This window comes from Rhinolophus sinicus, linkage group LG14 (genome assembly GCF_036562045.2).
Source record: "Rhinolophus sinicus isolate RSC01 linkage group LG14, ASM3656204v1, whole genome shotgun sequence".
NCBI lineage: Eukaryota > Metazoa > Chordata > Mammalia > Chiroptera > Rhinolophidae > Rhinolophus > Rhinolophus sinicus.
In genome coordinates, this window is record NC_133763.1 from 35815756 (window position 1) to 35838982 (window position 23227).

The window sequence follows — 23227 nt, forward strand, 5'->3', positions numbered from 1 at the left end:
GTTTAATCCTTGTTCCAAACTACCACTTGACAAATTGTTTATCCTCTTTGTGCTCTCTGTACAATGGTTCTAGGGTTACCTTACAGGGTTTTTGTGAAGATTAAATGAGCTCATACAGTTGAAGTGTCTAGAACAGTGTCTGCCACATGTGAAGCATTCCATAGATGTTAGTTTCTTAAATCATTATTATTTTTATTCTTATCTGGACTCCCAATTATCACTTCTATGTAGTATCAAAAATTTCTGCTTAATTTTACATATGACTGTCTAGTTCAGGAATCAGCAAACTATGGCCTGTCACCTGTTTTGTATGACCTTTGAGCAAAGAATGGTTTTACCTTTTTTAAAAGTCATTTAAAAAAGAAAAAGACTAGATAACTGAGACCATATATGGCCATCAAAGCCTAAAATATTTACTGTCTGGCCCTTTCCAGTTTGCCCACCCGTACTAGATGATTCCCAGAGGATAATGTATTTGCTAGATTAGTGCTAGCTGCTGTAAAGTATAATCTCTTTCATTTTAATGGCTTTTCCCAAACGAAATTTATGTCTTGCTTCTGGTCCAGTGTGGATGTTCAGGAGGCAGCTTTCCACATAGTGGTTTAGGGATACAGGCTCCTTCATCGTAAGGATCTGCCATCTTGCAGGGCCTTGAGTGCTTTCCAGGTCACTGGCAGAGAAGGGAAGAGAAAACCCTGGGGAAATATACTTGTTGCTTGTATTTAACGTACCTCAGTTCCATTTAGTCATCTAGCCACAACCAGCTGTCACGTATCTTGGGACATGTAGGAAAGCCATTTTGGTGCACACATGGCTCTCCCTGCCACAGAGAGCGCTACTTCCTCCCTCTGCGGAGGTATTATTCATGGTCAGATGTCTGTGTTCAACTCGCAAGTGCAGGACATCGTTCTGAACGGTGAAGATTGCAAGCACTCTGACCTTTTATTAATTGGAAGTGTCACTGTCCATGCTTACATTTTGTGCTGCAGAAAAGAAAGCTCCTGTTGCACTGTTACTTAAGAGATGGGCATTAAACTGAGACATAGGATTAATTAAATTTCTAAATGGTTTAGCCAAAAAGCACTGAAGCCTAGATAGACATTGTAAGTGACTTTTCCAAGGCATACAGATGGTAATACTAGGATTTAAACCTCAGTTTTATTTCTTAATTTCACTCTTTTTTTAGAATGCCGTGCCATCTTACAGAGTTGTCATTTGGTATATGATAGTAGACTAACACTTTAAAAGATAAAGTATCCTTTACCAGTTTTTGAAAATTAATCATGTTTTTCAAGGTCAGCTTTTACTCCTTTATTTTCCTACATGTTTGCTTTGCTCTTGGTATTTGCTATTTAAAATAATAGAGCGCATGTTCTTAGTTACTTAGATTTTGAAATACCAAGGATTTCAAAAGTAGAATCTAGAGCTGTGAGGGACCTTAAAAATCACCCAGTCACATCCCTAACTCCACACATGAAAAAACTGTCTCAGGAAGGGTAAGTCACACAAATTGTTAGAGAAAAAGGCAGGGCTAGGATCAAAGTTCTGACTTCTAATTCAGTGCTTGTTCTATACTATGACCACCGAAATTACAAAGCAATAAGGAGAGAAAAATGCACCGAAAATAATAGTCATCAAAAGTGACCTCTTTGTCTTCAATTTTTTAAGTGATTGTTTTCATGTCAAATGATCTACCTAATTCTGTTGTTTTAGGAATATTATTTTAGCATTTGCTGGTACCCTGAGACATGGTCTCATTCCTAATCTCCTGGGTGAAGGAACTTACGCCAGATACAATTGCCGGGATGCTGTGTGGTGGTGGCTGCAGTGTATTCAGGATTATTGTAAAGTGGTGCCAAATGGCCTAGACATTCTCAAATGTCCCGTTTCCAGAATGTATCCGACAGATGATTCTGCTCCTTTGCCTGCTGGCACAGTGGTAAAAATCATTTCTTTTCCTGAAAAATGACTTTTAGGTTCTACTATAAAAATACCTGCAGTTAAATATCTGAATTTTAAGAATTCTTCAAATATTGCTGTTTATTTAGCATCTGCTGGTACCATGAGGGTTTGCAGAGATAAGACTAGCTCCGCTTAAAGAGCTTGCAACATGGTAGAAGAGAGGATGTGTACGGAATATGGTCATTGCAAAAAGAGGTGTGTGGGAAGTGCTATGTAGTCTCTCAGAAAAGGGAGAGAGCTGATCTAGTAGGTGGGTCTTAGGGAGAACTTTAGCAAATAGCTAAAATTTCACGTAAACTGAACCTGAACTAAAAGGTGAGTCGGATTTCAGCAGAGATGAGGGAAGATGTGGGAAGACATCAAAGGTGAATAATAAATCTCAGCATGGATTGAAGCACAGTTTAGGACATACTGCTCAGTCTAGTTTGGCTTTTTGTGTAGAGTACTGTACCTGTAGGGTAGTAAGAGATTGTGGAAAGGGTGAACCAGGTTGTGGAGAGCCTTGGCTACTAATCCAGGGAGTTCAGAGTTTCTCTTATGAACAGTGCAGAATGAATAGACATTTTTTAGTAATATTTTCCCAGACAGTAATGTATAGTGATAGTGTACTTTCACCACTCCTGATCTACCTTTGTTATAGTTTGTTTGGTATATGACTGTGGGAAACTTCTAAACTACCCCAGGCCCAGCATAGGTTTATGTCCCCATAATGTTTATATCATGAAGTATTCAAAGAACCCTTGTCAAATAAAGTTTTACCTAAAGTACCACTTTAGTATATGCTCCATTACTATGTATGTGGATGAGTAAGAACAGCAATGCCCATATAAAATTCAGGTTTCTGTAAAATAAGGCTGATTCACTTATTAGCTGAACAGTTCGCTCTAATAGAAACCATACAAGCCCACAAGATGCATTTTCATGTGTTAGCAAAATTACAAATTATTTCATATCACTGACGTGAATTGTCAGAACTGTAATATTTTAAATATTCATATGCCAAAGATCAACTGTATTTTTTGGTGTATAGAAGCTGCTGCTTTCCCCAGACGTACCCCTGATTCGTATTTCTCTCTCTAAGGAAAATATGTTTTCACAAAACGTCAGTAGTAGGGTACGGGGGAAAATAAGAAAAATGTAATTTCTAACAGAAGTTACACCCATTATGTCTCAAATAGGATCAGCCGTTGTTTGAAGTAATACAGGAAGCTATGCAAAGGCACATGCAGGGCATACAGTTCCGAGAAAGGAATGCTGGTCCACAGATAGATCGAAACATGAAGGATGAAGGTACATCATTTTGTATAGTAGAGATTTACTGATGAGGTGAAATTAAACCATGTAATTGTTCATTTATTTGACAAATATTTTATTTGTGTATAAAATGTCAGAGTATAACTATGAAAAAAAGATTATCACGATTCCTGATCTCACTAGTTTAGTTTTAGTTTCTAGAGGAAAAATAAAATTTTATATCTTTGGTTAGCCAATTTGAAAGGTTAATTTGGTTGCATTTATAATCATAATAATAATTGCTAATAATTGAGTGTTTACTATGTGCTGGGCATTGTGCTGCTACTTTGCCTATGTTATTCCCATTTAACACTCCCAAGAACATTGGGGATGAATTATATTGTTCCCATTTTTATTTATAAAATAACTGAAGTATAATAATTTTGCTAGGGTAATAGGATTCTGAACTATTTTTTGTTCCTTTTTTTAACACTATCATTTCTAACATAAAATGATAAACTTTTTAAGTGATCTAGTCCAGGTATTTCAGATAACTAACTGACTGGCAAATTCGGTGTATACTCAAGAATCTAAATTCCTTCTTGTATGTTATAAATTCTGTTTTAAACAGTAATTAAACCTCGTTTAGTTAATGTATTGTTTGTAATGCTAACATACAAGTTTTATACCCAACTGAGCTGGTAAGAGTCACTACTAACTTTTTTATCCTTACTAAGAGCATGAAATAGAAATAGATTTTATATTTTAAAGAACATTTTTTGTGATATCCCTGAATTATTTTAAATATTAATTATAAAATGTTTCAATGTACAGAAAGTAACATAAATTACACATTGAACCTAGAACTGAAAGTAGACAGATACTAACATTTGGCCGTATTTTCTTCAGATCTTTCTCTTGTTTTGAAAAGTAATAAACCATTACCAACATAGCTAAAGCTTTATCTCTATCTCTTTCTCTTCCCTCCCTCTCCAGAATTATAATCAGGGTTTTTATTTCCATGTATTCTTTTGTACTTTATGTCCTTATGTATGTTTGAGTATGTGTAAATTACATGATACATATAGTATATATTCAGATATATTATGTAGTATATATTCAATATATTATGTATTATAATATAATGTGTATATACTACTTATAAATATTTTGTTTTTAAATTGTATGTCTTATGAAATCATATAAGTCATAGCCATAAAAACATACATGGTTGCGTGTGTGTGTGTATACTTTTAATATACATATACTTTTATATGTTTTTTATTTATATATTTATATATACAGTAATATATAATATATAAAATATGTTTATATGTTTTATATACATTTATATATATTTAATATATATACTTTTAACATATATATAATATATATATACTGTTACAGAAAAGTTATCTTATACATATCCTTTTGCAATCTATGTACTCAATCATTTTGTTTGTGGGACTTATCCATCTTGATTCATGTAAATCCAGTTCATTAATTTTAAGTGGTATAAAGAGTTTTCCATTGTATGAATAAACCACAGTGTTTATCCATTCCTCTACTCGGCAGTTATTTTCTTGCTAATACAAGCAGTGTTGCAATAATATCTTTATATGTGTCTCCATGTGCACATACATAGGTAAGGGTTTCTCTAGAGTGTGTATCTATGAAATTAAATTGCCATGTGGTAGAATATGCACATCTTCAGCTTTTAAGGTATTACCAAATTGCTCTTCAGAATAGTTGTCTTGGTTTATTATATTCCTTTTAAATTTTATAAATATTTTATTTTGTTTAGGTTTTAATATAACTGCAGGGGTTAATGAAGAAACAGGATTTGTTTATGGAGGAAATCGCTTTAATTGCGGCACATGGATGGATAAAATGGGAGAAAGTGACAGAGCTAGAAACAGAGGAACCCCAGCCACTCCAAGGTAGGGTTTGTTTTGTGGTGCTTATATAATTTACCCTTTTTAAAACCACATACTTGTGGAATATTTTATTCTATTAACCATGAAGTAAGTCTTAGTAAATCTGTGAAAATCTCCCTTTCTCCTTCCCATTTCCTTTTCCATTCATCCCCCACTTCTCCCCCTATGTACATATACACAATCTTGTTAGTACTAAAAGTCATCAAGTAAAGCTATCTGTTCTCTTCTGGAAGTTCTCATGGGTTGATTCTCTACAAGTACCTCAAAGTGAAGTTTTATCATTCATTATGTCTGTTTAAGAAATTTTCTTAACCTGAAGTGCTTCATTTCTAAACATTTTATTATGCCCATCTTTTGTAAATATAGAAAACAACCAATTATCCCATCCTTTATGAAATCCTTTCACTTTCTGAATCTATTTCCCCCTAATTTTTAAAAATCTTTTATCCCATCATTTATTTTTATGATTTCAAATGCTTAATAGTATCAAGTCTGAGAAACCATTTTCTTATTCTAAATTTTATCTTCAGTCAGAATTACCAAAAAATTACTTAATAGTAGCTGTCATTACATGCTTTGCAAATTCTTTTAAAAATCTGTTTATTTTGGTACATTATGACCTGTTGTATTTCCCTTTCATTTTCTTTAAAAATAAGCTTTCAAATTATTATATTCACCTATCTTGGCTCTCTTCAGGGTAGATGAACATACCTATATCCCATGTTTGCTGTCTTTTTTATGGGACTCTATTTCAATATTCTCTGATTCCTTACTCCTACCTTTTTCTAGCTGCCATTCCTTTTACTGCATAATTCCCGTTCTACTTCATAGAATATTTTAAAAATACATTAACAAGGTAAACAATGGCAAAATAGTAAGAAGAGAGATTTCCTATACACATTCCTATAAAGTGGGAGTTTTTTTATAAATAGTTGTTTTTATAATACATTAGTTATATAATTCATCAAAATTGTTTATTGAATGCTCTTTAAATAGTGCTTTAATGACTCCAACTCACAGAATAAAATTTACTTTTTATTTTAGAGATGGATCTGCTATTGAAATTGTAGGCCTGAGTAAATCTGCTGTTCGTTGGTTGTTGGAATTATCCCAGAAAAATATTTTCCCTTACCATGAAGTCACAGTAAAAAGACATGGTAAATTGTTCATTTTATTTACAAGGAAACTCCAAATGTACTGTCTATATTCTTAACCTACGTAATCATCATTTGACTTAATGAACTAATACCGTATTAGGAAACCCTTAAAATTAAGAGGAAAGAAAAACCATTAATTTACTAGTACGAAAATTGTAACAAACCTCGTTAGTAACCATATTTTTATAGCAACTTTGACCTGAGATGTGAAAAGCACCGCTGTTATTGCCAAATTGTGCTTTTCTTTTCCCTCAGTGTGACTGAGCAAGCTGTGTTTTGTGAACGATTATGAAATCTTTATAACTTTTTCTAAAACTGTGTTGTCCAGTAGAAATATAATTTAAGCAACATACATAATTTAACGTTTTCTATTACCCACATTAAAAATGTAAAAAGAAATAAATGAAATTAATTATGGTGATTAATTTTATTAACTCTATGTTAAATATTATTTCAACATGAAATCAGTGTGTAATTATTTGTGACCTATTTTACATTATTTTGGTGAGGGGCTAAGTCTTTGAAATACAGTGTATATTGTGCACTTCTGGCGCATCTCTATTCAGACTAGCCTCATTTCAAATGCTCAAAGGTAACTTTCTCAAACATATAAGAGTGATCCAAACAAAGACAAATCATGGTTCATTTGCTAGAGTCTGATCCTTTTTTGGTAATATAATGAAAGATAATTTTCAATTTCAAGCAACTGCCCTTCAGAAGACCCTGACACTTTTAAAAAGTAGATAATGTATTGCCTCAGTATTACTCCTTGTCTGTAGCTAAATGTATAAATTTATTTGAATGCTTAAAACTGCCAAGTCTTTTATAATGTTTCAGGAAAGGTTGTGGCAGTCTCATATCATGAATGGAACAGAAAAATACAAGACAACTTTGAAAAGCTATTTTATGTGTCTGAAGACCCTTCAGATAGTAATGAAAAGAATCCTAATCTGGTTCACAAACGTGGCATATACAAAGACAGTTACGGAGCTTCAAGCCCTTGGTGTGACTACCAGCTCAGGCCTAACTTTACCATAGCAATGGTTGTAGTAAGTAATTTGTTTATTATTTTCAAATTTCAAAAACATTATGATAGGGTTTATTTAGTTCTTTATTCCCATTTGTTTTCAAATTCTTTTAATTGCTTAAAAGTATATTGTTTACTAGATAGTTTTACATAGTGTTTTCTAATTAATAAAGCATTATGCATACCACCCTTAACCTTTAACATTTGGTATCAAAAAATAGAAAATAATGGATTCTAATCCATTATTAGACTAATGAAGTGCTTCCAATATTTTTCACATCACAACACACATAGAAAATGATGATATTTGTACAGCACATTGTACAAATGGATTAGGTTGCTTGTGCCAGATTCAGCTGCTTCAGTGAGCCCCCAGGGGCCTTGAAAGCTGAGGACATCTGTATCTTGGTGCCTCATTGGTGCCTCAGCACAGTATTGGAAACATCTGGACTAGTGAGCTAATGTGGGTATATTCAACTCACATTCTGTTTTCCTTGTTTTCTAATTAGTTCTTTCTAGCCAGGAATTCTAGACTCTCATTATTTTATCTCTGCTTCGACTAAAAGTAAACTACAAGGGCAGTAAAACAGAGAAGGGTTATGTTCTTCTGTGTCTGCCTAACTGTTTCTACTTTGTCTAAAAGAGTACTGAACAGAATACACTTCATTATAGTAGAATAAAAAATGCAAAGATACAGAAAGGTATCTTTGTGCATTTGATTTCATTCAGTGTGCATTTGATTTCATTTAATCATTAAAGTTAATGCAGATTCTTAGTCACCAGTGCTTTCTCTCCTCCGTATCTCATACGCTGTTGGAAGGCAAGTCCTTTTGTATTTTATTATGACCTTAGAAGCAAAACATGGTTTCCAGATATACTTAAAGGAAGCTATTGTAAATCTTCTGAAGAATGAATTAGGTGGGATTAAATGTGTTCTGCGTTCATATAGTTGTGGCAACTTCCTTTTGGAGCTAGTACACTTTCTTGAAACAACACGAGGAAACAATCACCTCTCACAATTTTCCTGACTTTAAGATCAAGAACAGTGCTTCTAAGTCAGCCTCATTGGAGGTTTGGTATCTGTACTCGAATTCCAACCCACACTGTATTTTTAAATCATTTTCCTTCTTTTCCAAGTTTATAAATAGTTTATGTTCCACTGTGAGTGGAAATTAATTCTTCTGTGATCCTAAGATTTTTGTATATTTGTTTTTGACATTCCTTAGGCCCCTGAGCTCTTTACTGCAAAAAAAGCATGGAAAGCTTTGGAGATGGCAGAAAAAAAATTGCTTGGTCCACTTGGCATGAAAACTTTGGATCCAGAGTAAGTTACAATATAAGGGCTAAGAATGTTATTCATATTATATTTAATACTTAGTTATATTTAATCTTGACATGAAAACTTGTATCCAGAGTAAGTTGGAGTGTATTAAGAATGTCGTTGATGGGGTGGCCAGATAGCTCAGTTGGTTAGAGCGCGGTGCTCTTAACAAGGTTGCCAGTTTGATCCCCACATGGGCCACTGTGAGCTGCGCCCTCCACAACTAGATTAAAACAACTACTTGACTTGGAGCTGATGGGACCTGGAAAAACACACTTAAAAAAAATGAAAGTTTAAAAAAAAAAAAAAAGAATGTCGTTGATATTGTATTACATCACCCATAATTGTTTTGCTTGTCCATAAAATCTCTAAAATTGCATACAAACGGAGTTTTTAAAAATACCTTCTGTTCATTAGCTAAATAAGCCTGAAGTTTAGATAGAAAGTAAAGATACATATTCTAGAGTCTAAAAAACAAAAATACCTTCTATGTTTTCATTAACCACCATTGTTCAAAATGCCTTTGACTTCTCATATATTCAATAATCAGTGAAAGAGTTTTTAAGTTTATAAAACTAATGTCATGAATATTTTCTAATGCCTATTTTTTCTTATTGTTATAGTGATTAGTATGTACATTGGAAGTATGGACATATTCTCTCCTTAGAGACGATTTTTTTGCCTAAGTTGTTACTTCTTGTAGTTCCTTTCATATTTTTAAGTAATATATGTATGCAGTTCTTTATTTCTTTTTTTTTAAAGAGCACTTTTATTTGAGCCAAGCTGATGACGTGCTGGGAAGCAAGTTCTCAAATGCTCCCTCTTTTTCTTGATTTTTTAAAAATACTAGACTTTATTTACTTCTTGTGATGACAGATGAGGATTTAACGCTTTCCTCACCTCACCACCAGCCCTTTCCAACCTTCTCTGTAGTTATACCACTATTTTTATTTAAACCAATAAATAGTGTTGTTTTTATTTTATGATTACATGTACCATATTTTTCTTTTCCAACTTTTGCTTTTTCTTGAATTTCTAAAGACCATTCTGTTTTTCTTCTTTTTTCCTTTAAAGTTTGATACCCGTCATCAATGTGCTTTCTATGTAATTTATGAGAGAGCTCCATTTCTATAGTACCCTCAACTTTGTAGATTTTTCCTAACTTACTGTGTACTCATTTCAGTCTTGAGGTGTAAAGTTTTATATCCACGTACTTCTCTGCATTCTGAGGTGTTCTCCACATTTTCAGAGGCATTAAGAACCACTGTCAAAACTAAAACCTATAGTTATGAGTATGCGTGCATCAACTTCTGTTTCTCTCACTAAAAGAAAAAAAACAAAACAAAAGCTATAACAAGAGACAAAAAAGGACCCAGCAATTCCACTTCTGAGTATATATCAGAAAGAATACCCAAAACACTAATTCGAAAAGACATATGCAACCATAAGTCAATTGCAGTGTTATTTACAATAACCAAGATGTGGAAGCAGCCTAAGTGCCCATCAATAGATGAATGAATAAAGAAGTGGTACATATATGCAGTAGAACATTACTCAACCATAAAAAAGAATGAAATCTTACTATCTGTAACAACATGGATGGACCTAGAGGGTATTACGCAGAGTGAAATAAGTCAGACAGAGAAAGACAAATACCATATGAATTCACATATATATGGAATCTAAATAACAAAATAAATGAACTCAGAGAAACAGGAACACTTCAATTGTTGCCAGATAAAAGGGGAGTTGGGAGAATGGGTGAAGGGCGGGAAGGGATTAAGAGGTACAAATTGGTAGTTACAAAACAGTCATGGGGATATAAAGTAAAGCATAGGTAATAGAGTCAGTAATACTGTAGTAACTATGCATTGTGTCAGATGGGTACTAGAGTTATCAAGGGATCACTTCATAAGTCACGTAAATGTCTAATCACTACATTGTGTACCAGAAACTAATAGAATATATGTCAACTGTAATTGAAAAGTAATTTAAAAAGAAAAGAAATAAAAGTAATAATGTAATTAAACTGAACATAGATAACTGTCTTGTATTATCTATTGCAATAAGTTTGTAATACTTTGTTTAGTTTATAAGTGTATGTAAATTTTCTATGTGTATTCAATTGCTATTTGTAATTTGATAATGTACTAATTTTAATTAATTTTATTAATAAAATAATTTCATGGAGGAAAAAACCTTTCCAATATATAATAATAAAACCGTTAATTGTTACTAATTCAAATTATTCTGTGTATATTTTAATTGTTATAAATATGTTAGAGACCTAGTGAAATAATTTACTTTAACCAATATTTGGTGTCAGGTTAACTCCTTGAAGACAAGGTACCTGAATATTTTATATTTTTTTGTATTAGACATTAAATAATTGTTAGTCATTCCCTAACACATTATTAAAGTTCTCTGAACTCAGTATATATTAATTTAAGATTAAGTGGATGATGAGTTTATTCTATAGATTGGAAGACAAAATAATTTGATTAGTTCGCTTACATTTGCTATTGAAATTTTTTTCTAATGCTTCCTATATAATATTTCATCTTTTTCTAATCTAAATTTCAATCATTTTGCAGTGATATGGTTTACTGTGGAATTTATGACAATGCCTTAGACAACGACAATTACAATCTTGCTAAAGGTTTCAATTATCACCAAGGACCTGTAAGAATTTCATTTTCCTTTTCTGAGTTTTCAATTAAAGTTATTTTTCAAGTAATTTTAGAGACTCACAGCTTTTTTTTCTTTCTTGCTTTTTTTTTTTTTCTTTTAAATCATCTTTTTTAGGAGTGGCTATGGCCCATTGGGTATTTTCTTCGTGCAAAATTATATTTTTCCAAATTGATGGGCCCAGAGACTAATGCAAAGACTATGTTTTTGGTTAAAAATGTTCTTTCCCGACATTATGTTCATCTTGAGAGGTAAGTCATCATAGGCATGTAATTTCCATAACTAGTGTTGAATCAGTTTGTTAGACATTAGGTAAATGGCATTTGCTTAGAATTCATTTCTGTATGCGTATTTTCGAGCTACCCCAATGAAATTTGAAAGTTTTACTCTTTAACACAGCAAGTTCTATAATTTTTACCTTCCTTTAATTATTTTTAGGTTATTTATTTGAATTCTAAAACTTGATATTGCATGATTTATACATGTGAAAGTCTTCGATTTTAAGATTTAGCTGATACTGTATTTTTGGATATGGTTAGCACAGAATAAATACAAAAACTAAAAGTACTCAGGCTGGGTCTTTTGAGTTAACTGATTTAAAGATATATCAATAAATAATTTTCAGAAATGCTTTCATTATTATTAAAATATCAGAGTTGGTTTTTTGACTTATTTCAAACCCATTTGTCATATCCTTTGTCCTGTTAGCAGATAAATAGTGTCAGAGTTATAAGTTATACAAATTCAGTTAAAAGCTCTTAATGTTCCAAATGCTAGATTAAACCTAGATATGTGTACATCTTATTTCTCTAAATAATTATGCATAAACAGCATAAATTTTATCTTTATTACAAGAGTATGAGGCACTGCCATCTGTCACATGAATATAGTGTCAGTTTTTTTCTCTTCAGTTTGTTTGCATTAGCTTAAATATAGTGACAGAAAACCCCATCCCACCACACTTCGCATCTAGAAATTCTAAAACTTGATATTGCATGATTTATACATGTGAGTCTGTGTGATGCAACCTTTCTTATAGTCCATTCTTTATTGCCCCACAGTATTTCTCATTTGCATTTATTCTTTCTTCCCTTTGTCCATGAGAAGTAAGAATATCTTGCATTGCACGGTCATTCTTCCACCTATTATCACAGCCCTCCCACCTGTTCTGTGACTTTGCTCTGATAATTATCCTCTGTGGTATTCCACTTGATCCTTCCTTCTTAAGTTATGAAGATACTTGTCAGCCCATCCTAAAATCAAGTTCATTCATGCTGTTCCTACCTGGAGCCTTGTCTTACCATTCTGTTTTCTTTTCAACACTCTTCCTGTTAGAGTAACCTCCTCATTCCTTTTGCTTTCTGACCAACTACCCACTTAGTCATTCCCACCTGGCAATCTGGCTTTTGTTTTGCCCTTAAAACTGTGGTGACTCCACTCAACGAGATCCTTTCTGGTTCCCAGATCCCATGATTTCCTTTCAGTTCTCATCTTTGACCTGGCTATAGTGATTTGACATTGTTGCTTGCCTCTTATCATGAAAAACATTACACTATCCATAGCATTAGGTTTCCCTTGTTTACCTCTTAAGGGTGGAGTGCTCCATAAACGTCAGCTAGGTCAAGTAGGTTGATAGTGTTGTACAAACTACTTACACATTTTCTGTCTACTTCTATGAATTGCGTAGAGAGGGGTATTGACATCTACTATAATTATGTATTTGTCTATTTTTCCTTGCAATTGTAAGTTTTTGCTTCATGTATTTTGAAACCTTATTAGTACATGCATAAATATTTAGGATTGTTCTCTTGATGAATTGACCCTTTTATCATGGTGAATTGACCTTCATTGTCACTGGCAATATGTCTTTGCTCCAAAATCTACTTTGTTTGGTATTGATATAAGCACTCCAAATTTCTTTTGATTATTCATTATTATGGTATATATTTTTTTCATCCTTTTACTTATAACCTTTTTGTGTCTTTATATTTAAAATGGGTTTCTTATAGCAACGTATAATTGGGTCTTGCTTTTTTATGCAGCCTGATACTCTCTGACTTTTAATTGGGCTGTTTAGACCATTTGTACTTAATGTGATTATTTATATATTTAAGTATAAATCTATTTTCTATTTACTCTTCTTCAATAGCTTTTTCTTTTTCTGCTTCTTTTAGATTTAATATTTTTATTCCATTTTATCTCCTTTATTAACTAATTAGCTATTCTTACTTGTTTTTTTTAAATGATTGCTTTAGGTTTGTAGTATACATGTCTTCAATTTACCATAGTTGTCTTGTATGTAGGCCTCCTCATGATGACTTCTTTAAGCTCTTGTATATCGGCAAAGTCTTTATTTTGCCTCCATTTCTGAAAGGTATTTTTGTTGTGTATAGATTCAAGGTTGACAAGTTTTTTCTTTTAGTACTTTAAACTTGTTGCATTATTTTGACAAGAAATGTGCTGTCATCCTTATTTCTAACATGCCATTAATTCCATTCAGTGTATGTTTCATTTGATACATTACAGTTTTCATTTCTTAAAGTTTGATTAGGCTCTTTTCTATATCTTCATGTCTCTGCTTAATATTTTGAACATATGATGAAATATAATTATAGTGACTATTTTAATATCTTTGCTAATTTCTGGGTTGTTTCACTTGTGATTATTCTCTCATTATCCTGCTCTTTGCCTGCTAATGTTTTATTGGATGACAGATGTGCATTTTACCTTGTTGAGTGTTGGATTTTTTTTCTATTTCCATAAATATTCTTGAGTGTCATTTTTGAATGCAGTTAAATTATTTAGAAACAGTTTGATCCTTTCACGCCTTGATTTAAGCTTTGTGGGCTTGACCAGAACAGTGTTTAGTCTAGGGCCAGTAAGTCTACACTAATGAGTCAAGACCCATCTGCATTCTCTATTCCATATTTCTAAAGTTATGAAGTTTTCAAATCAGGCTGTTGGGAGTAAATACTGCTCCTGACCCTTCATGAATGTCAGGTACTACTTCACCTAATCCTTTCGGGTGATTCTTTCTCCATCCTTGATTAGTTTCCTCTTGTGTGTTGACTAATGGATATGCTGTGAATAGATGAGTGGGACCCCCTGCATAACTCCAGATTTTTCTCTTTGTGCAGTTCTCCTCTCTACTACTCTGACCTGAAAATTCTAGCTTCCTTGGTCTTCCTGAACTCTCAGTTACATCTCTTCAACTCAAGGAGTCTGCCTAGCTCTACCTGTGCCAAATCCTAGTACCTCTCTCAAGACAGTATGGTACAGACTCATAGGATTCACTTCCTTTTTTATCACCTTTTTCAGGGTTGCTGTTCTTTGTTGCTTAACGTCCAATGTCTTGAAAACTATTGCTTCCAATTCTTGTTTTCTCCAGTTCTCTGACTTTTAGGCAGGAGGGAAATTCTGTCCATGATAGTCCATGTTTTTGAAAAGTGGAAGTCTTTCCTTGCTTTGTTGGAAGGCTTTCACATCCTTCCAACAAGATGTTGTAGGCTCATCTTTCACTTTCCCTCTCCCAGCCCTACAACTGGGCTCTTCTCCAAGGAGCCCTATTCTTTTTATTGAAGAATGTTATTTAGAAGTCCAGACATAGGCACTTGTTGTGTATTCATTGCTCCTGGAGAATCATTGTTTTTGTGGGGGTTCTTTTTTTTTTTGGGGGGGGAGGGGGGAGTCATTGTTAATGGACCTCCCAATAATAGAGCTAGGAGACATAAAATACATATACACAGGCATATACATACATCTCTATGTATTTATATATACTGATAACCGGCCTTCACATCAGTTCCACTCAGTGTTTAATCCTACTTTTCTTCCTTTTCATATTTGTAATTTCCTTTCCAACAGTGAGTAACCTATTATCCATACTCTGCTACCACCATCTCATAGTCTCTGCTCACTCTGCTGTGGCTCTGACACCCCAGGCTGGGGTGTCCCCAAAACATAGATGCCCTCTTCACCCTCTTGGGCCGGCTTGGAACAACCCCGTGCTAGGCTACTCTTATGCCTGGACACACTCCTTGCAGCCCCCAGCCTTGATGTGAACTCCTTTCTCATCCCCCTCAGGCTTCCGCATCCCACTCTGCTACTGCTGCTACCCTTCTTTCCTCCCCTCCCAAAGTGGTCACTGACCTCCTTTGTCCCACCTAACAACCCGAGGAATGAATTTTTCAGAAAGCAAGGGAAAGAGGACTTCATAACCATCCTGGTATATGGTCTATATCTATTGTGTCTATATCTAATTATGAGCAGCATGTTAATGGTTCTGTAAGGTTGTTTTGTTTTTTTAATTTCGGTACTGTATTAGTTTGCGAGGGCTACTATAACGAAGCACCACAAATTGAGTGGCTTAAACAACAGAAATTTATTGTCTCACAGTTTTGGAGGTTAGAAATCTGAAACCAAGGTGTTGTCAGGGCCATGCTCCACTTGAAGGAGCTAAGGAAGGATCTCCTCCAGTCCTCTCTCCTCACTTCTGGTAGTTCTTGGCTTATGGCAGCAGAACTCCAGTCTTCATGTGGCATTCTCCTGTGTACATGTCTGTGTCCAAATTTCTCCATTTAATAAGAACACTAGTCGTACTGGATTAGGAACCTACCCTGACCCACCTTAACTAATTACATCTGCAACAGCCCTAAAGCCAAATAAGTTCACATTCTGAGGTACTGCGGGTTAGGATTTCAACACATGAATTTTGAGGGGGACACAGTTCAATCCATTACAGATACCCAGGTACCCAAATTCAGTAATCTCGCATTTTACTCTGAAGTAGCTTGAACACTTGGAAGCAAATTTAAGTTTTCTATGTTTTCCATGACAACTTTTTTAAATATGGTACTACATGATGTTATTATTAGTTATTATTCAAAATATCTCCATATTTATCTAATAGAATTATTTTTTCTATTTTTATTATGAAATATTCGGTATCTACAGAAAAGTATATGTAACCATAGCCATGATTTACAAGCATAATAACGAGACAAATATGTTCCCACAACCAACTTAAAAAATGAAACACTATGGAATTATGTGTGTGTTTTTTCATTTGTATTTAAGGGATTACATTGAAATTAAGAATAAATTTGACCTGCTAATAAGGCAGTGTTCTGATAGTGAGATCTGGAACAAGTTATTAACTGTCATAAACCTGCTCTATAAATAGGAATGATTATGGCACCTACATTATACAGTTGCTGTGAGCATTAAATGAGATAATATATAAAGCACTTATTAATGGAATATAATAAATACACAATGAATACTAACTGTATTACTCAGTAGAAAATCAGATTGTTTTTAATTGGCATCTTTTTCCTAATCATAATTGTGTTTATTCATTGTTTCATATTAGTTTCACAATTTTCTCAAGCTCAAACTAAATACATCTTCATAATTACAATTTTAGTCTCATAAATGTACTCCAAAAGGAAAAAAATTAGATGAGAAAGGATAGTTGTCTCTATATTTACATATTGCTTGGATACTTTCTTCTATATTTTTAATACATAAAGAAATTCCTTTCTATTTTAAACTTTTAAACCCCAAAGATTGAATATCAAAGAATAATTTCAATCTATATTCTTAATACTAAATTCTTAATATAAAGAATAAATTCTTAATAGGATCTATTGTTTTGTTTTGTAGCAAATGACTATCTATGATTGCTTTTTATATGAAAAGGCAAAATCACCAGGTCTCCTGCCTTTTTTGTTAATCCAACAAGATGTGTATTAGCTTATATCTCATTAAATGGCTTTTCATTTTTTTAAGATCCCCTTGGAAAGGACTTCCAGAACTCACCAACGAGAATGGCCAATACTGTCCTTTCAGCTGTGAAACACAAGCCTGGTCAATTGCCACTATTCTTGAAACACTCTATGACTTATAGTTGACTCATGGATATTTATTAAGTATGCAATCACTTGTATTATGGAATGCGAGGACACAGTATAATGTAAATGCTTTATATGCACAAGCTTGAATCATTTTAAAAATCTCATTCATATAATATTGATGCCCAATTAGCTAAGACTGTAAAAGCATTGATCTTTCTTTTTTTTTTTTAATGTACAGCAGTAGCTTTTGATTTAAGTCAGAGAAAATTATCATTACCAATGGAATGTTTTTCTTTTGAATTCAGTAATACCTAGAATTCAAATACAGTGGTACCTCGGTTTTCTAACGTAATCTGTTCTGGAAGACCGTTCGAATTCTGAAACTTTCGAAAAACGAGGTGTGGTTTCCCCATAGAAAGTAATGTAAAATGGATTAATCCATCCAGACCTTTAAAATAAATCCTTAAAACTGCAAATTTAGCATGAATTTTACTATCTAATGATACCATAGATCCATAAAATTTACAGCGTTCATAAACCGAAATGTTCGTCAATGGAAGCGTTCGAAAACTGAGGTACTGCTGTACCTAGAAATAAAGAGTTTTGAAATTCAGAGTTTGAAAAAGAAAAATCATGTAATCTTCAATTTGTACATAAGTGAAAATGAAATATGAGAATGTAATCATGAAAGAAGTGGAAAAGTATCTTTAAATTATGGTATGCATTTTCTTCAGTAACAATATTTACTGAATAGGCCATGGTTAATTAATGGTCTCACCTTTTACTACAATACTTTTAGCACCTTCCACACGGCATTCAATAACTATTAAATGAATGTTAAATTGTGAAAGTGTCCACCTACAATATATGTTCATAAATGGAGCACAGATGTTCATATGTGCTTTCATTTTTTTCACTGATATATTCATATGTCTTTTACTATAATGAATGCCAACATTATATTTAACATGATTTACTTGTGCTAATGATACATAGAATATATTTTTAAAAAAAAGAAAAAAAGCATTAGTAATTTAATTCCTAAAAACAGTTTTATAAAATTAGTCTTGAGTTTCAGTTTCCTACTATAAGATGGTTTACATTTTCAAAATGCAAATTGCTAGACATATTTATGAGAACTTTAAAGAAAAAATGCTATATTAATTTTCTAAAACTTAATAACTATTTTTAGTTTGTGTGTAAAAGTGTATTGGGAGAGCATAGCAGAAACTAATTTCCTATTAACTAAAACCTGCCATTGATTCGTTTAGCATTAAGAATAATCTTAGTATCATAAAAATAGAGATGAATTCAGTAGCTATCTTGAATTCCATAAAATCATCTGAAAAGTTTTTCATGTTGTTTTAAAATACCTTAAATCTGAAGAAGCCGTAAAAAGAAAAAAGGGTTTTAACATTTATATGATTTGACATTTTTGAATAGTACTTGTTTTCTAGGTGGAATTTTTTTTACTGTTTTTGTCTCAAAATACTTAAAATAGATTGTTATACTTTCAGTTGAAAGAAAGTAGTTGCTAAAATCCTTTTATTACTATATGATATTATTCAATGGTACATTTATAGTTAAAATAATGGTACAGTAACACTTTTCTCGGTTAGAGATCACATACCCAACCATCTTAACTGTGACTAAGAAGTAAAAATAAAGAAGGAGAACAAGTAAACTGAAACTTCTGGGTAGTAGAAATATATAAATCCTTCAGATGTCACATACCCATCCTCAAAAGCTCGTGCAATTAACTGTAAGATTACCTGCACACTCTTTTTCAAAGCTGACCCTACTTTAGAAATAGTTCTAACTAACTTAGTTTTCTGGTTTTCCAACCTAAAGTAGATTAAAGTACAAATTTAAGGACAGTTGTGACAATAATCGGACTGCTATCTATAAATGCATTGTTTTCCAAGTTCCCCTTCCTTCTTCATTGCTCAGTGTATAACCTTCCCTAACCTGTGCAGTTAAAAGACCTTCCTTGAGAGAGAAAAAACATTAGTCATCAAGGGTTTATGTAGTTCTGTTGCTCTACTTTAATTTCTATATTAAAGGTAGTAAGAAAAGTAACTGAGAACCAACATATTTAATGAAAGCAAGAAGTAATGGCTGACAGTTAAATATGATAGGAAAGTTAATAAATAATAAATAACCAGTTGACAATTAAAAAAAACATAGCCATACTGGGTAAATACCTACTTTGCTAAATTTTTAGGACATTCTATTGAATTAGAAAATTAAATGGTTCATATTCCTAATAAGGAATTTTAATGAAAGAACATTGTTATAATATGCATGACCTATTTTAAAGTTTAAGAAGGTACATTATTTCATCAAAGTAATTAAAATAACAGTTTTAGACTGTAGAGAGATAAACGTCATTTGAGTAAAAAGCATGTAAGTAGAATGCTTCATTCCTGCGTGATGTTGGATGAGGTACCATTATATTACATTTCAGGAATGGCTCTGTGCCTTGGTTCTTCACTGATCAAAATCAGACTTACTCTTTAACATGAGAAGTAAGTTTGCCAGTTAAACCAGTATGCTATGACAATTTATTAAGTTTTAAAGATAATTGAGGAAACATGAGACCTGTCTTATCTATGGACCTTATAACCTATGTGAATTTTAACTCATTTCTGAAATATCTTCAACTGCTCTATCTAGTAGACATCATCTGTGTGCCAAGAAAATAAAAATCTTTTCTAAAGGTCTATATTTGCTTTCATTCCATTATTTACCATTGAGCTAATTTGTTGATGCTGACTACAACCATTTATTTAGAGCTTGCTTATTTGGGGTGCTTATCTTTTTTGCAGAATGTATGGGGACAGAGGGAGAAGGAAGACTTGTAGGCTGTTTGGTAATTTATCTAATTAGCCATGATGAAATTAAGAGCAAAATAAATTTCTGCTGTACAAATAGATCTGTTAGCAATTCTACACTCCCTGGTATTTCTTGAAACCTTTCACTCTACTGTAAATTTTTTATTTACCTTTCATCAACTTATTACTAAAGGCAAATACTACAGGCCAGAATAGACGTAATGTAGATGGGTGCCTCCTGAAGTGGCCAAAAAGATTTTTGAATTATACTACTGAATAATATATTCATATATACAGAATGACATCTAATGACCAAAGTTGATTCATTTGGTCTAAGTTTTTAAGAGTGAATTTGTCAAAGTTGCCAAATTTACTTATATAAATCCTCACTGTACCAAAATAATAAACGCAAGTAAGTCACTTAATTTCTTTTTTCATTTGTAGGAGCCTCAAACTTATTAAATAATACTGATACTTTGTCAATTTTGACTACAATTTTTCCCCCTAATATATTTGCCTTGTTATTTTGTTTAGAGGAGTTTTTTGTTGTTGTTAAGTTTAACTTACAACAGCTTTTAATTTTTATTTAATAAATAATTTCAGTGTTTATCTTTGTGAACTCTTCTATCTTTTCAAAATTTAATCTCATTCAATAATTTAATAAACGTTTGCTACTGTGTTCTCCTGGTTTTATATTTATATGTTTTAATAGCAGCACCCAGTATGAGGTGAGATATTACTTAGGTGTTCTCCAAATTGTTATATTCCAATTGAATATGATTTATAGTGATTCCTTCTTTTAATTATTGAATTTTTATTTAATAATAAAGTGTACTTTTGGGATATACTATTGAAGTTATCTGTGCCTATTCACTCATTTAACTATTATAATTTTTTTGTTTTAATATTTATTAGAGCTTTTTCTCACCACCCTTGTCTCTCACCAATTTTCTCTTCTTTTATAGACTCTTGTTTTATATACCCACCTATTTGCTCTTCTTAAGTACTTTTGCAGATCCAAAAAGTATTCTCTTACTATTTTTACTAAACTTATACTCACACTGTAAGTTAGTTTGATAAGAACTGGAATTTATAGTAGTTAATCTCATCTAAGAACATAGCATATCTGCATTTATTCCAAAAAAATTTTAGGGCCAGCCCAGTGGCTCAGATGGTTGGAGCTCCGTGCTCCTAACGCTGAAGGCTGCCGGTTCAATTCCCACATGGGGCAGTGGGCTCTCAACCACAAGGTTGCCAGTTCAATTCCTCGACTCCTGCAAAGGATGGTGGGCTCTGCCCCCTACAACTAAGATTGAACACAGCACCTTGAGCTGAGCTGCTGTTGATCTCCCAGATGGCTCAGTTGGTTGGATAAGACTGAAAGGACAACAACTTGACTTGGATAAAAGTCCTGGAAGTACACACCATTCCCCAATAAAGTCCTGTTCCCCTTCCCCAATAAAAAAAAAACGAAAAACTGCCATTTTCCATAAAACATGGTCCCCTAAAACAGTGCTTCTCAACCTATTAATGAAGAATATGAGTACATAGAAAAAGATGTTACACAGCATTCTGTGGTAAACGAAAAGGATGCTTCTGGCTAGTGGCAACTGCTTAGAGATATGTTGCCTGAAAGGCTAAGGAAAACCATCTCGTGACACTTACAACCTTTTCATCATGGAGTCCTATATTGGTTGGGAATCTGCCCCCAACGCAGAGGCTAACTACCTTTTGCCCAACCTAAGAAACAACAAACCAGTTATAATTAAAGGGGGAAATGGTATGTTGAATTTAAGAGGATGGCTTATCAGTTTTTCGCCTAGAAACCTCTTAAGGAATGTTCAAGTATAATTGCTTTCCTAAAGAAAAAAATTATTTTGAAATATATTGCCCATACAAAAGTATATATAAATATGTGCACCTTTAAAGAATAATTAAGTGACCAACTATGAATACAACACAAAGTTGAATATCTAAAACAAATTTCCTGCCCCTATTTTAAATAATACTGAGACCAAGCAAAGATAGATAACTGATTTTGCCAGGAGTTCTTGCTCTGGGAGTATCAACTAAAACAGCTTGCTCATCAGTATTTTTCTGATAATCATCTTGCTCATCAATAGTTGCTTCAGAGGTCTTTGGGAATAGAGCGGTCTTTACACTGATCACTGGGGGCCTAACACCTTTCAAATCCGTCAAACCATCTGACAGGCCGGTCAGAGCCACAGCATCAGACACAAGGCTACTAGTCAAGCTGCTGTTCACAAAAGTAAGAATGATGGGAGGGCTTCATGCTGTGTGTTAGGAAACGTTCCCCCGCTTGAACATTATGTTTCAAATTATAGAAATTCTTCATTATTGAAATTTAACTTGAAAATGCATTTATCTGATGGTTATCATGACTACCTATCCAGTCAAGTAATTCAGAAATATTTTGTATAATCTATTGTTTTAAAACTTGGGAAACAAGACCTCTTTTTTTCTTCCAGCTTTATTGAGGTATAATTGACTGTTTTTCTTGTACTCCTGCTGAAATGTTCCTACGCACAATTTAGAATATGGTAGCTGTTCTATTTAGGAATAGCTAAGCAGTTTTTATAAAACTCTATTACCTTTTTATCTCACCTTCCGTTTCTTCTTTGTTTCCCCTACTCCCTTTTCCCTTTTTCTTCATTTTTTCCTCTTATTTTAGTCCCTGAAAGTATTATACCTTATTCTTACCATACAAATTATAAACATAACAGTATTCACAGATGAAAAACAGAACAGCTTTGAGTATAATACATACAGAATCTAAAACTCCTTGGACAAAACTTTGAAAACAATCATTCCAGTAGCAAGGCAACCAGATTATTTGGTTCAATATCTTTGTTTTTGTAAGAACTCTGATTTTGACTAAGTTCCATCAGGGTTAATACTGTAATTCTCAGATTTTTATATTATGTATGTTATTTGTGTGAAGCAATTTTATTTTCTAATAATCTTTTATTATTCCCACTGTTCCTATAGGAAAAATACCTCAGCCAAAGATATTCTAAAATGGCTTTAGTAGTCAGTATTATGTCAAGTAAATATTTGAACTCTTTGTTTATTTAAATCATTAAAGCCCTGCATTGTCTGATCCTAAGTTGTTGAGCCAAAATGGTGTTTTAAATATACATATTTCAAGTCTTATTACAATTGTGGGTTTTATCGGTTTTCTCTAAACTTTTA

At 33.0% G+C, this 23227-nt stretch overlaps 1 protein-coding gene across 3 annotated transcripts in view; it reads left to right on the forward strand.

Moving 5' to 3' along the window:
* AGL (amylo-alpha-1,6-glucosidase and 4-alpha-glucanotransferase) overlaps positions 1 to 19903 on the forward strand; it is a 70335-nt gene extending 50432 nt beyond the window's left edge. For all 3 annotated transcript variants that reach the window (XM_019747026.2, XM_019747024.2, XM_019747025.2), the window contains exons 26-34: positions 1714 to 1939; positions 3141 to 3252; positions 5000 to 5135; positions 6177 to 6289; positions 7127 to 7338; positions 8543 to 8640; positions 11232 to 11319; positions 11443 to 11576; positions 17116 to 19903. In XM_019747026.2, the coding sequence (XP_019602585.2) occupies positions 1714 to 1939; positions 3141 to 3252; positions 5000 to 5135; positions 6177 to 6289; positions 7127 to 7338; positions 8543 to 8640; positions 11232 to 11319; positions 11443 to 11576; positions 17116 to 17233 (1237 nt within the window). In that variant the 3' untranslated portion in view covers positions 17234 to 19903. The remainder of the gene's footprint in view (positions 1 to 1713; positions 1940 to 3140; positions 3253 to 4999; positions 5136 to 6176; positions 6290 to 7126; positions 7339 to 8542; positions 8641 to 11231; positions 11320 to 11442; positions 11577 to 17115) is intronic.
* The last annotated feature ends 3324 nt before the right edge of the window (positions 19904 to 23227 follow it).